Here is a 14,412-nt window from a genome sequence, read left to right on the forward strand (position 1 = left end):
CCTTTTTGGTGCTCACATAATACAGGCCAGAACGTTTGTGGGAGAAGACACATGAGGTCATCAGGAGATGTTTGTATATCACTGCAAAGCATGGATAGGAAATTCTGAACATCCTTCTTCAGATTTTTTTCTTTGCTAATTCCCTAGATCACATCCAAAACTGGGTGTGCATCCAGTTGGATGACATCCAGCTGGTCATCTGCGGATGGGAATTGTCTGAAGGGAGACGTGAACTTAATTACATGTGGCATGGAGAATGTCACAAACGGGGCTTTATCATGACTGAATAGGCTGTACGCAAAGCACAGTCTGGCAGGTGCAGAAGCTGATGAGCCAGAGATGGGACAAGTCATCTCTCAACAAAGAGAGTGCAGAACTGCCCAACTGTGAGCAGGATTCTTGTCTCTCCTACTCTCCAGAGCTCCCTAGAGGCTTCAAACCCTTGCCCTCCATCTGATTATCATTTCTATGACTCATGTACTAATGTGGGCCTTTTTTTGCCTTGCTTCTAGGAACAATTGTTTTAATGAGTGCAATTGAGACTTTTCCTTTTTCAGTACTTAAAAAAAATTGAACGAAAGATTTCAAAGTTAATTTTAACTCCTTTCTTGTGGGTTCTGTACTCACCCATTTTATCAAAGGCAGCACAATGAGCTTAGAAGGTCCAAATATACAAGTAAATGGACGAGAACTCTTTTCTGTATGACTTGTAAGGAAGCACAGGAGTTTCTGCAAAGCAGAGTGACAAAGGAATCACAGTGTTGCTTTTTTAAAGATTGATCTGAGCTAGGCACCGGTGGCTTACACCTGTAATCCTAGTTACTCAGGAGACTGAGATCTGAGGATCGTGGTACAAAGCTAGTCTGAGCAGGAAAGTCCATGAGATTCTTATCTCCAGTTAACCACCAGAAAACCGGCAGTGGTGCTGTGGCTCAAAGTGGTACAGCATCAGCCTTGAGCAAAAAAGTTCAGGGACAGCACCCAGGCCCTGATTTCAAGCCCTATGACTGACAAAAAAGAAGAAAGAACATAAGAAATAGCAATTGATCTGGTGACAGTGCACAGATGAAGTGGTGGAGGTAACAACCTATTCCTGAAGGCTTGGAGCCAGGTTGGGCTCCTGCAACAACTTTAGTGAGAGGAGAGAGGGGAACACGCCGCAGCTGGGTCTGTGTCTTATACTTTAGGTAGTTGCAGTGCCTGATACCCATCATGCCACATACTGGGAATACAGGGGCTAAATATGAGATTTGGAGGACTGTCATTCAAGGTCAACCCCAGTTAAAAGTTGGAGACACCCCACCTCATTTAATGAATAGTTGGGCATGGTGGTATGTTGGTACCTGTCATCTCAGCTAATCAAGAAGTTTAAACAGGAGGGCTGCAGTGCTCACAGGGCAAAATAAATAAGAGCAAGACCCTACGTGAAAATTAACTGAAGCAGAAAGGTCTGGAGATGTAGCTCGTGTGGTTAGAACATGTGTTAAAAGTACAAGGCCGGGGGGGGGGGGGATTGTGGCTTAGTGGTAGAGTGCTTGCTTAGCATGATGAAGCCTAGGTTCCATTCCTCAGCACCACATAAACAGAAAAAGCTGGAAGTGGTGCTGTGGCTTTAGTGGTAGGCTGCTAGCCTTGAGCAAAAGAATCACAGGGACAGTGGGCAGGCCCTGAGTTCAAGCCCCAGGACTGACAAAAAAAAAAAAAAAGGAAAAAAAAAGTACAAACCCAGGCCTAGAGTTGAAACCCCAGTAACATAAAAGAAAAAAAGGTATGGGTAAGGTATAAGTTATTGATGAGGTAACCTTATCTTATAGATCCACTAAACACTAAACTGTGTTAGCGTGAAGTAGAAGCCAGCATTCTCTTAAGTAGATAATCAAACCTGAGATCAGATTTGCTTATATTCAACATGTTAGTGTTTCAAATTGTAGACACTAGTTAGATTGGCATTATTTCTCAGTGAAACTCACAGGCATTTCTTTTCTTAGGTACAAAATAACTTGTCATTTCTGAGCTCCAGTGCCTTCCTCTTTAGTAAAAAGGAAGGCAGTAGTGTCTAGGTGTATGTAAAGTTTATTCTTTCCCATCTCTAAGTAGTGTTTTTTTTTCAAATTTTTATTATCAAACTGATGTACAGAGAGGTTACAGTTTCATAGTTAGGCATTGGATACATTTCTTGTACTGTTTTCTAAGTAGTGTTGACTAACAAAAATCTAACTAACAGACAGTCTTCCAAGTAGTCAATAAAAGCACCTTCTTTAAAATAGAAGGTTAATTCTTTTCCTCTTTGTTATTATTATTATCTTCAAACTGTTGCACAACGGGGTTCCAAATTAACATCATGTCCATGGATGTATACAATACATCTTGATCACTGTCACCAGTGGAAGGGGAAGTTTTAAGAAAGTGAATGAAAAAAGATAATATAATGGGAAAATACATTATGAAAGATAAGATAGTCAGGTGAGCAATTAGAATATAAAATACTTGGCATGTTCCCAAGCACATTTGCTAACAATAGGTCATAAATCATCGATTTCAAAGCTTTCAAAAGGGGAATGTATTCAGGCATGGTGGCATACACCAAGAATCCCAGCACCCAGGGAATCTGAGGCAAGAAGATTACAAGTTCAAGGCCAATTTGGACTACAAACTAAAACTGTTCGCTTTCCTTTTTATTACGGAAAGCAAGGAAGAGAGGGAGGGAAGGAAAGGGTAAGGCTAGGGGAAGGAATATGTGTGCTAAATTACCAGATCCACATATTCATGAAGACAAATTATGCCCAGAAGGAACTCATTTATTCCTCCTATGGTTCCTTATAAAGAAGACATTTTGGTAAGATAGTCGACAACATACTTGAAAATAACAAGGAATTTCAACAGCTGCTTCTGGTCCTGTTCCTCAATGGAAGTAGATTGTGCTAAGGCCAATAAAAGAATTCCACAAGGATTCAGCCATTCTCCCTGGCACACAATGCTTAGCTATGCTACCTTCATCCAGGGATAAACCCTGCCTTCCCAAGAGAAATAATGGCAAACCCTTTGGAGTGGCTTCCATAATATTTTTTGCTCAATTGAGCTTTTGATCGCAAGTAAGTTGGATATCCTCTGTCAGGTATCTAAAATGCAAATATTTCAAGTTCCCAGTTATGTGGAGAGACACATGCTTTAAAAGGCAGCTGAGCCTAGGGTGAGATTGCCATCCCAAGAGACCAAAAAGAAAAATAAAAAAGAGATGAATGGTTCACAGAAGGCTTCTCATGTCCACACAGAGGTGGACAGAGAGAGATTCTTTTCAAGGAGCTTTGATCTAGCAAAACAGATCTGAAAATATGTTTTGTAAGCAACCCAAAATATATCACAGTGTGAAACAAACTTAATGACTTGTGTTTGAAATCTAACTGTGCTGGTAACTGAGCATCCTTAGGCAAGAGTATTAAGGTCTCTAGACTTCAAGTTTGGGAAAGGAAGAACTATAAATACTCTACCTTACAGATATTCTAATGAGCAGTAAATGCTATTGCTTACATAAATGTTTTGTAGGTTGTGTACTTTTGTGTATTTTTCCCTACTGATCACAACCACAAAGAAGGAGAAAAAAATGCCTCTCAGGAAATAAACATTGTCTTGTGATCTTTGTCTTCAAAACCCATCCAATATTTACCATGATGTGATTCATATTGGCTTTACAATTCCATTCATTGACCATTGCTGAAGTTCTACCTAATTGCTGCTTCTGTTGATAATTTTTGATCTGTATATTTCCATATCATGGACAGCTCACAGGGACACACTGTTTTCTTGAATAGTTTTGATGGCAAATGAGATGTGAAGGAGTGCTACCCTTCTTGGCAAACTCTCAAATGAGATTCTTGTTTATTTTCTATTTTGTTTTCTGTACTTTTAATGTCCTCACTTTATATACAGAAAAGAAATAATAGATTTCCACGTGCTGACCTTCGGCTGTGCACAGTTAAATCTTTACCTCAGTCATTCCTTGCCTGTAGTTTTGCTCTGCATTGTTTCCAGTTTCGATCCTATTTCCTTTTCTATGTGAAAGCATAGAAGAAATTTTCAATATTATTTCTTCTTTGTTTTTCATGCCCTGTTATCAATTCCACTTCATTACTTTCCTATTCATTACATTCTTGCACCTCGCTGGGTTAATAAATTCTTTTGACACCTATTGCTCCTCCTTCTTCTCTGCTTTCATTGCTCTCCCTTTTCCAAGTACACTGTCCATCAATATTGCATGCCGGGGGTGTGTTAGAGAGTACCCAGATGACAGCTCACCAACCCAGCAGGGAGTGCTCTTCTCCCTTCTGTTCCAGCTCCATGATGAGAGGAGCCTCCTCCTTCCTGTCTTCAGGCACCGGCTGCTAGCACCATACTGAGAGACAGATGTTTCTGATCCCCAACTATCTTGTGAGGGCCACTTGAAGTGGATTCCACTTTAGTCTCCTGCCATAAAAGTTTCATGCTCACTTTGTAAGGTACACTTGTCTCTGAAAGGTAAGAGTAGTACTCAGGAAATTCAATCATCGCAGGGGTTGTTCTTTTCCTCTCCTGGTAGGAAAAGTAGAATTAAGCAATAAGAATGTCACTGCCAAAGGCGGATGATAGTGTACTTCCATGACACATTGAAAGCACAACTTCAGCAGTGTTAGCAGAGAGTAACTTTTAGCCTGGAAAGAAGGAAGACAAGCTGGGTTAAGAGAAAATGAAAAGCAAAGTGCTAAGGGGAAAAGTAATGATGTCTCAAGCTTCTGTCGCTAACTTGATGATTTCAAATGAAGTGCATTACCAAGTTCTTAGGAAACACGAGATCTAATAAAGGAAACTTGTTATTCATAGAGAGCAGAAATGATATTGAAAGACTAAAAGTTGAGTGCAGCTTATTGTCAGTTTCTCGATACGAAGAAAGCAAAGACATAGGCTGATGTGAATAACCAACAATATTCAAGTCTTACTAAGGGTAATAATTACCAAATTGTATTGATTTTTACAGATGATAATAGTCCTCAACTGTGACAGCTTGGCCTTGTTTATGAGATAACCTGTTGGCTACCCCAGTTTTGTGGTAGCTGATGAAAGACCTGAGACTCTTGGGTGAGAGACACAGGCAGTTTATAAGTGACAGCAATGGTAGTACCAAGGAAATAGCATTTTTATGCTGGTTTCCTGACGTGAGATTCCCAAAGGATGATGCAAAGAAGGTCAGATGACAGCTAGAAACTTAATATCTATACTCCGGGAAATGACCTCGGAGCATAGGAAACCTTAGTCTTTTGCAATCAGAAGTAGCCATGTCTACCATTTGTTCCAGAGGCGGATATTATCTGTACCTCCTAAGGCAAAGACTGCACAGCATCTTTGAAACCATAGTCAAGAACATGAAGTCACACAAGGAATCCATGGGGAATTGACTCTCACTAACGATAGGGGAAATAATAGCTGATTTCCTGCATTGAGTGTTAAATGATGGTAAGCTGCAGACACAAACTGACTTTGTCTGATAAAATAAATAATATATAAGCTATAAAGACTAGAGAAAAACCTATTTCAAGTAGCCATTGTAATTATAAAGGAACTTAATACTACCCTTTTAATAGCTGCGTGAACAAAATGCAAGAATATTGACTGGACAATGTACATTTTAATTGGTTTGTATTTGGTGGAACTACATAACTGAGAAATACTGATGTTAGAAGGGAGACGGGCACTGAGTATTGTCCTTGAGAAGGTCACTGACATATTCTGTGCCACGTTATCAGTGGTTGTAATGAGGACTTAAGTGGCAGACATCTGGGATATATGAAGGATAAAAGAGTAGGCGAGATAACCCATATTTAGATAAAAGAGAGCTTCAGAAATTTACTCTGACTGACATGCTCAGTGGTAACCCAACTACTTAAAGGTAATAAAAATATGATTTTGAAAAAAAATCAGTCTGAATCTATTAAGGTAAAATTTAAGAGCCAAATACAAAGGTTTGTACCTAGGTTCAAAATTCATCACTATAAACAGAACTCTGTAGAATTAACTTATGAGTCTCTCATTAAGAATAGAAAGGTTTAAGCTAGCAAGTTATTTAACATCTCAGGGCCTTCTTTGCCTTCTTTAATAATCCTCTCTCCATCGTCTTCTCTAACTGGAGCCTGGTAAGTAATATTTGTAAGGAATTTCTTAATTAAGAATACCCTAAGACAACAAACTAGGATGGGATGAATATATCTACAGGTTCCAATCCAAGAAAATGATAGTCTCCTCCAACCCTGCTTATACAATCTCATTGGATAGTAGATTCATTTTTGAGATATCTAATTTAATGGGAACACTGAAATGTTGACAATCTGCACATGAAAATGTTGGAACAAACACAAGGAAAGATATGGACACTGTTTGTCTAGTTGGTAGGTACTATGTATAAATAAAGAGATGTGTTCTGTAAGAAAGAAGGTTTTGGAGAGATCGTGACAGTTTCTAAATGCATGAAGTAAAATGAGTGAAATGCAGATGGTGGATATATGGAGAGGATCTGAGCAAGACAGATTGTCCCCATTCTACTAGGGGTATTTTGGTCCTTTGAGTTGGGTGAGTAACATTTTGATAGCACTAGATTGTAATTGAAGATGTGTTTCAAGCACTGATCACATGTTGGTCATATTTTCCCAAGAATCTTGTGCTGAATGTGAAGTAGTTTTCAATGGCCCCTTAGGACTCTCCTAAAATCCTGTAAGTTCATGGCTTCAAAAGCCATGCCATGCTGATAGGAAGATTGCGTATTTGAAGAGTGACCCACTCCATACGTTTAGGGTAACATCTTCATACATCAACTGATAAATTTGATTAAATAAGCTATTTATTTGTGGCTTCTTAGTGAAAAAAAATTGAAGAAGCATTGGAAAAGTAAGAAATAATTTGAGTCTTTGGGGTTCTTTCTCTTCAGTAAGAAATATATGAGTAAAGAGATCTGATTTTAATACGCTATTGAAATGCAGTTCTATGTCCTTTCTGGTCATACTTAAAGGAAGCAATCTGCTATACTAGCCTGAATTATTCCTGAAAAGTCATATGGACTAAGTTTAGCTCTAGGGTGTCCTCATTCTGAAGTGATGTTTTTTGAAGGATTTTTCAAGTTCAGCTCTAAAAACACTAAAGTGTTTAAAACCCTGTGAGGCTAAGGGTGAGTATCAGAAAAGCTAGTTATATAACTTCATAAAGACTCTGTTCTTTCCTATTCCATCTTGAAAGTATTAGTACATGAGTTCAGAGGAAACTACCAAGGACAAACCTGTGTCTGAGGGTAGGAGATCAAAGGCATGCTGGCAATTTCACTGTTACCATAAAGACCTTCAGTCTTATAAGATCAAAATCTTAGCATAAAAAGCATGGCTTCCTATTTTTTTTTCTACCTCAACCCTCCTCTCTCCAAACTAAGCTCTAAGAGAAGAAACATGCCTTGAACTCTCTGTACAGCTTTAGATCTCAGATCCCAGTGAGTCTATCCTACATACAAATACTATGGAAATGTCACCGATGCAGCCTTGTGCTCTCCCAACAGGCCAACCATGGAGGAGTCTCAGACACTTTTGACCCCCGTGGTGAGCTGCGGGCCTCCAGGAGCCCTGCTGACAAGACCTGTGGTCCTCACTCTCCATCACTGCGCAGATCCCAACACTGAGGACTGGAAGATCGAGCTGAAGAACCAGACGGCACAGGGACAGTGGGAGGTGAGGGAGCTTCTGCAGGGATGAAGATGGAAATCTGTACAGATATGCAGGAGCCACTGTGCGAGGCCTGCTTTGCTAAAGCCATATGTGGGGACATGTTCAGGTCCCCCTCTTATCTCTGAGCAATGGAATAGTTCCCAGTGTTTTATCTCTTTCTAGTATATTATTTGTTCTAATGAATAGGTACCACTAAGAGGATGGTCAAGTATTAGCTAATTCATAGGGAAATAATACTTTAAAGTCGTATGCGAGTGCCTTTTGGACTGTAGATACTATATAGGGAAAACACACAACCACATATATAGGCATAGGTATGCATAGATAAGCATAGATGTGGTATATAATGTACCCATGCTTTTTTTTTCAATTCAGGTAGAGAGATATTGCATCCAAATCAGAAATGTTAGATACTTACTTGTAGACAAGTACTTCGGATAGAGTTCTTGTGAGGTAAACCTAGAAAAACAGAAATGAGGTCCACTAGAAAGAGTTTATGGCATCTTTTCTCCCTGGGGATGATGCCACCATCAGTTCTTAAGGACACTGCCTGTCCTTTACACCACAAATCTTCAGTTAGCATCTATGTTACAGCAGCTTGACTATCAAGCAATATCCATAAACACTGAAATATGTATTCATATATATGTAAAATTTTATACAAATATAAAGCATTTATATAAAATGTGTACAACTATAGACCATATTTATATACAATTGTATATAAATATAAAACACATTTGATGTAAATATAAAGCATATAAAATTTTACCTTTGCAAAATGCCAACTTAGCTTTTTAATTACATAAGAAATTTAAAGCATCAATGTCCAAATTCCCTGACACCTAATAAGCTCAAGCTTAACTATTATTGAAAGGGTAATTGATAGATGGCTTTGGTATTTCCATAGACATTTCAGTAATATAGATACTCAGAACAAACCACTCAATAAGGGCTATCTAAACAAAGAGCATTATCAGTATGTGGGGGATGGTAGGAAGGGGGATGGAACTGGGAATGGAAATTGAAGCAGAGAACGGAATCAGAGAAGGAGAGAGAAAAATCCCTGATAGAGAATGATATCCTGCTCTACCCACTATTATCCATGAGTATGCGCTTGATGGCTTAGCTGTCCCCTTCCCCCTTGGCTCTTAGGATGTGGTGGCGGTTGGAGAGGAGAACTTTACTACACCCTGCTACATTCAATTGGATGCAGAGGCCTGCCACATCCTCACAGAGAACCTCAGCACCTACGCACTGGTCGGACATTCTATCACCAAGGCGGCTGCCAAGCGACTGAAGCTAGCCATCTTCGGACCCCTCTGCTGCTCCTCCCTGGAGTACAGCATCCGAGTGTACTGTCTGGATGACACACAGGATGCCCTCAAGGTAAGTGGCTTCTACCTGGCCCACCTCTTCTTCCTGTCCACCTGGAAACCAAGGTTTGCTGCAGCTGTGTATACTGGGCCATGCACGAACCCAGGTGCATGAACACATGCATTAATCCCCTAAGGGTGCAGGTATAAAAATAGGCATAGCTTTGACGCCATGCTGATCAATGAACTGTTTCTCTCATGCAAATTCTTCCCAAGAGGTACTTTTTGTTTATCTTCCTTGATTTCTTTTAATGAAAAATGTAGGAGAATTTGGCAATGAGATCCGTGGATGGTAAATAATCTGCTTCCATGTTTATCTCAGCTGTGTTCTTCCTATAAAAGAAATTGGCATAATTGTTCACGCTATATGTTCCTCTTGTGTGCCACTTCATTTATATGCTTCCCCATTCTTTTTACGAGGGCTTTGAGGGAGAGGGTGAGCGGTTGACAACAGGCTGCTGCTTGGCAGAATAAATGAGCTTAATTCCTAGCGTGATTATTGCCATTCATTTTAGCCCATTTGAAGCTTTAAGGGATATAGTAAGTGCCTTTGAAGAAGTTATAGTCTAGAAGGAGGAATAAAAGAAGTATGCTAAAGATGAGGAGATAAGTCAGAGGGTGATAAATAAAGTTCTACAGAAGCTCAGCAGGGCAGACAATGAGCTATTTTAAGGAAATGTGAGCAGGAGCTCATAGTTGAGCCTGGGCTCATTGGAAGGTAAAATTTTACCAGCAATAATGAGGGAAATGTGAAGATTTCTAGGTGGAGGGAAGGGGTGAACAGTAAATAATACTGCTAGGCAGGAACAATATTTCAGGAAGCCTAGAATAGTAATCTTCTTTGGTTGGGATGGACCTTCATGATCAGAGAGAGGAGTTCAAATTCAAGCTGCTAAGTTAGCACAAACTAGAGAAATTCAAACAGAAGAAAGACGTGATTTGTCTGCTGTTAGTAAAAAGTGTGATGTCAATAAGGAAAGTGTGTGTTAGGCTATGGGCAGAGGAGTAAGATGAATCAGATACAGAAGCGGCCTCCGCTGCTCCTGGTGATGAAATTCAGTGGGAGGGACAGAAGATCAAATTGGTACCTCCAAGCAACACAGCAGTCTCTGGAGGAATGTGGCTTTGGGGTGTCTATCTTAAACTAGTTCAGGTTCCTATAATGAAGTTCTATAGACAGGATGGTTTAGACAGCATCTGATTCTTTGTCATAGTTCTATGTGTTAGAAGTCTGATATCACCCTGATGCAGGCTCCTCTCTTCTCACTGATTGCTATGTTTCATAGTAGGGAGATGGCAGAGAGCTTTCTGGGGTCTCTTTCTAAGGATACTTATTTGATTCTCAGTCAGAGTACCACCTCACAATCCAATCTCCTCCCAGGGGTCTCAGCTATTAATATCACACTGGGATTTTGGATGAATTTAAAGGACAGAGCACTTAAAAAAACACTGAATTAGAGGAATACATTTACCATCTAAACATACACAAGAAACAATTAGGAATATGGCTGTGACAGTCAAGTGGTCAGTGGCCTACACCTGGTTATTTGGTTACTTGGGAGGCTGAGAAGGAAGGATGATAGTTCAAAGCCCATATGGCCTTGAGAAGTTTGTGGTTAGAAAAGTTTGTGAGATCCCTTTCTCAACCCATAGCTGCATAGAGTGATAGGCATCTTCATCATGATAGCTTTGTGGAAGGTTGAGATTGTTTGTCAGGAAGTCCTGTCATTCCAGCTACTATAGGATAGGTAATATAGACAGATGGTGGCACAAGCATGCAAGATCATATCTCAAAAACAACTAACACACAAAGGGCCAGAGACGAGACATGTCTCAGCAGTATAGCATCTGCCTATCAAGTATGAAGCTCTGAGTTCAACCCTAGTACTGCCCCCCAGCCCTTAAAAAGAGATTAAAAAAATAAATGTGGGCATAGCTTTGTACCTGCTGACCAGTCTCACTCCCCTTCCTACTACCTCCTTACCTGGAGGCAAGTGAGGAGCCAGTGACATCATCCACTCTTTATGGTAGGCGTGGCCAGCATGAACTCAGGTGAGACCTCTTTGGTCACTGGATACACTTTGGTGGTCAGGTCTGTAGGGTGTTCTGATGTAGACTAAACAATGTAAGCACGTGACTCTGGTTAAATCTTTTATGCTGTTTGCAAACTGGATACCCATACAGCATTATCAGGATAGAAAATAGTCTAGGCTTCTTAGAGAAAGCTGTACTTGTAGAACAGTCATAAGGTCAGATTGAGGCAGGTATATGGAAGAATTTCAAGAAAAAAAAAAGTCATTACAAAAAGCATACCCTTTAAGACTTCTGTGGTATATGGCAGGTTTTACTACACGTGTTTTATATTCATACACTTAGGAAGTCTTGATCTGTCTTCCCAACGGACATACCCACCTAGAGATCTATCAAACAATGTGATATTTTATAAAAATATTTTTAATTAAGTTAGTTACCAAGACAGATATGCACAGGGTGAAAACAATTCAAGAGTAGTTGTTATTGTGGTCAATGCTTTCCAGAGAGATATTTATGAATTCTCAGTGTCTGAGGATCCAGCACTTAGCCTGAAACAACCATGAATAAGAAATGAGGCTTTCCTACACCTCATGGCCTTTTTAATAATGCAGAAACACCAAGATCCTGTTAATAGGTAAGTCATCTGGGTAACAAACTGAAGAGACCATTAGTTCAACATCAATGGCATCCCACCCACATCTGAATGGAACTTTGGGGCTGATTAGCACAAGATGGCCCTTTAATACCAGAACTCTGTGTTGTTGTCACCCTGCCTGCTAATGTTCATTGCCCAGTCTCTCACCTATGTGTGCTGTTTTTCATCACCTCTCCTAACCTTCCCTCTTCCTTTCCCCCAGGCCTTCTCCATCCTTGTCCCATATTCTTCATAAGTCATCAGGTCTTCACCTCAGTGCCAAAAGGGAAAGTCTTGTTTCAAGGTCTAATTGCCAAACTCTGCTCTCAGCCTCCAAGGTAGCCATGCTTGCTTATAGATATATACCCAAAGGCACCCAGATTCCATTTCAGTTTCTCAAGCTGAGACCACAGCACATCCCCAATCTGACAGGGCCTATGCTATTTCTTCCCATCTATTTTATCCCAGTGGTTCTATCAAATCACAGTCCCTCAGCCAAATATATTCTAATAGCCTTCCCATCACCCCTGACCCCCGCATTGTCTATCTCCATCCCCCGGTGTACATGAGTTCTATCAGTCACTGCTCCATTGCCAAGACTTCCAACTGTGACTACAGCACTCTTACCTTAATGACCACTCCTACCTAACCTTCCATTTCAGTTACACACCTTCAGCTTTCTCTCTTCTGTCTGTAAACCCTCTTCTACGCTTATTCTCACATATAGGGAATTCAATTATCCCCCAAATCTCCAATTGTCTTGAGCTTCAAATCTCCTATCACCTTTAGCTGTAAGAGGCTTTGCTTATATTCATAGCCAATAGTGACCTCAAATGAACAAACGCTTGACTTTTATTTCCAGCTGATGAAAGGAAACATGCATTTCTAATTGAGTCTATTATACTCTAAAGATAACAGAACTAAACAATGTCTCCCTGGCTTCTCTACAGTCCTTTTATTTATCTCGTCCTGGCTCATTGGCTCTTGCACAACAGTTGTTCCAAGTATTTTGCACTGCCTGGCAAATCCTTGGAAGTTCTTCAGCTTCACTCCATACTCCCAATACTGTCTCCCAGTAGAAGCTCCTACAACCACATGCTTTACACCTCCAAGTTCTGATGCAATCTCTTCACACTATGTCTGGACTTAGATAGAAAGGAGTTCTACTTGTTGCTGGTACTTTAACCCAATTCCTTACTGTCCAATGTAATCCAGTTCCTAACACCTCCCATACTTTGGACAAATGATATCCAGAGTTAGATTTCCCAGGGTTTGATTTTCTTAAAGTGCCAACTATGCTGGAGATTGTTTTGGAATTGCAGGAGGAAAAACAATCCTTTACTACTGTATATTTATGTCCTACAACATAACTTTGGAGTACTTGAGCTAATAGAGGTGGTCTACTGTCTACAGCAGAAGGCATTGAGAATATGATCTGCGGGGACTATCCGCTCATTGATCTTCCTTAGGGCTGGGGGAGGGGCATCAAGCCCCTTCCATCAAGGGGAAAGATGGACCCCAACAATGATCACTTTTTATTATCATGTACATGATGTCTGTCAGTCTGTCTCAAGCAACCTCAGAGACATTCTTCCACCTGGCTACCTACCTCTTTGAGTAGAAATCTTTTGCACCATTTCCAGGAGGGTTTTTGCTGTCTATGTGCTTGAAAGACCTAAGGAAGAGGTACTCAAGTTGAGTTTGCATAAAGAGATAAAGATGCTAAGGATTGTTGAGGATAGTTTAGAATCAACTTAAATAGAGAGGTCAAGTATACTGAAAAGACTGTGCTTGGTTCATCAGAGTGTTTCTTTTTCCTTTCTCCTCAGAGGATTAAATGAAAAAAATAGTGTTTTCCTTTTATTATTTGCAAAGACTAAATCCTAATATAAATTGACAAGAAATAACAGAGAATAAGGTTGTAAGTGGGATAAACTTAAAGATACCCAGGAAGGCACATGTATCTATATAGAAATAAATAACATCTGCTTCACTATCTAATGGGTACAACTTACAAATCTATTCTTTCATAATAAAGAGACTTACATACACTCTAACATCTAGAACCTAAAGAGAGTTAGTTGTGCACACTATGAGTAGTGCAAGATGTTCACTGAGATTCTGACAAATGTATTTGGGATTAGAGCCAAACAGTTGCTCTATCTGTGGAGTCACTGGGCATGAATTCATTCCGTTCTAATAGGCACGCATCTGGGTTCTAGAATAGTAGAATTAATATGAGAGATAATAGTACAAAAAATGAGAAAAGTATAAAGAATGAAAGAAACACTGACACGTGGGTTAAAAGTAGTAAGTTGAATGAAGCCTAGCCAACCGTTTTGTGCTGTGTTCCTTGGGTCATGTTGGAGACAGTCATAGGCAGCTCGTTAAAGGGCTTAGGTGATTTTAATCTTCATTCACCACTGGTGTCCTGCTCCAGCTCTGTCCTCTGTGGCAAGGGACATCACCTCAAAACTAGCCTGACCTATGAAACTTTCATGATCCTAGTTTCTCGCATCAAAGTAGATCTGTGGTTGCACATATCAGACGAAAACAAGAAAAACAGGTTAAAGATTCATGGAAGTTTTGGCTGCTCCATGGGCCCTCAGAAGAACCAAGGAAATTCATTTTATTAAAA

General features: G+C 40.0%; 1 protein-coding gene across 2 annotated transcripts in view; it reads left to right on the forward strand.

Moving 5' to 3' along the window:
- Unc5c (unc-5 netrin receptor C) overlaps positions 1-14,412 on the forward strand; it is a 334,931-nt gene that overhangs the window by 298,131 nt on the left and 22,388 nt on the right. For both annotated transcript variants that reach the window (XM_048333767.1, XM_048333768.1), the window contains 2 exons: positions 7,565-7,733; positions 8,886-9,119. In XM_048333767.1, the coding sequence (XP_048189724.1) occupies positions 7,565-7,733; positions 8,886-9,119 (403 nt within the window). The remainder of the gene's footprint in view (positions 1-7,564; positions 7,734-8,885; positions 9,120-14,412) is intronic.

This window comes from Perognathus longimembris, chromosome 24 (assembly GCF_023159225.1).
Source record: "Perognathus longimembris pacificus isolate PPM17 chromosome 24, ASM2315922v1, whole genome shotgun sequence".
Lineage (NCBI taxonomy): Eukaryota > Metazoa > Chordata > Mammalia > Rodentia > Heteromyidae > Perognathus > Perognathus longimembris.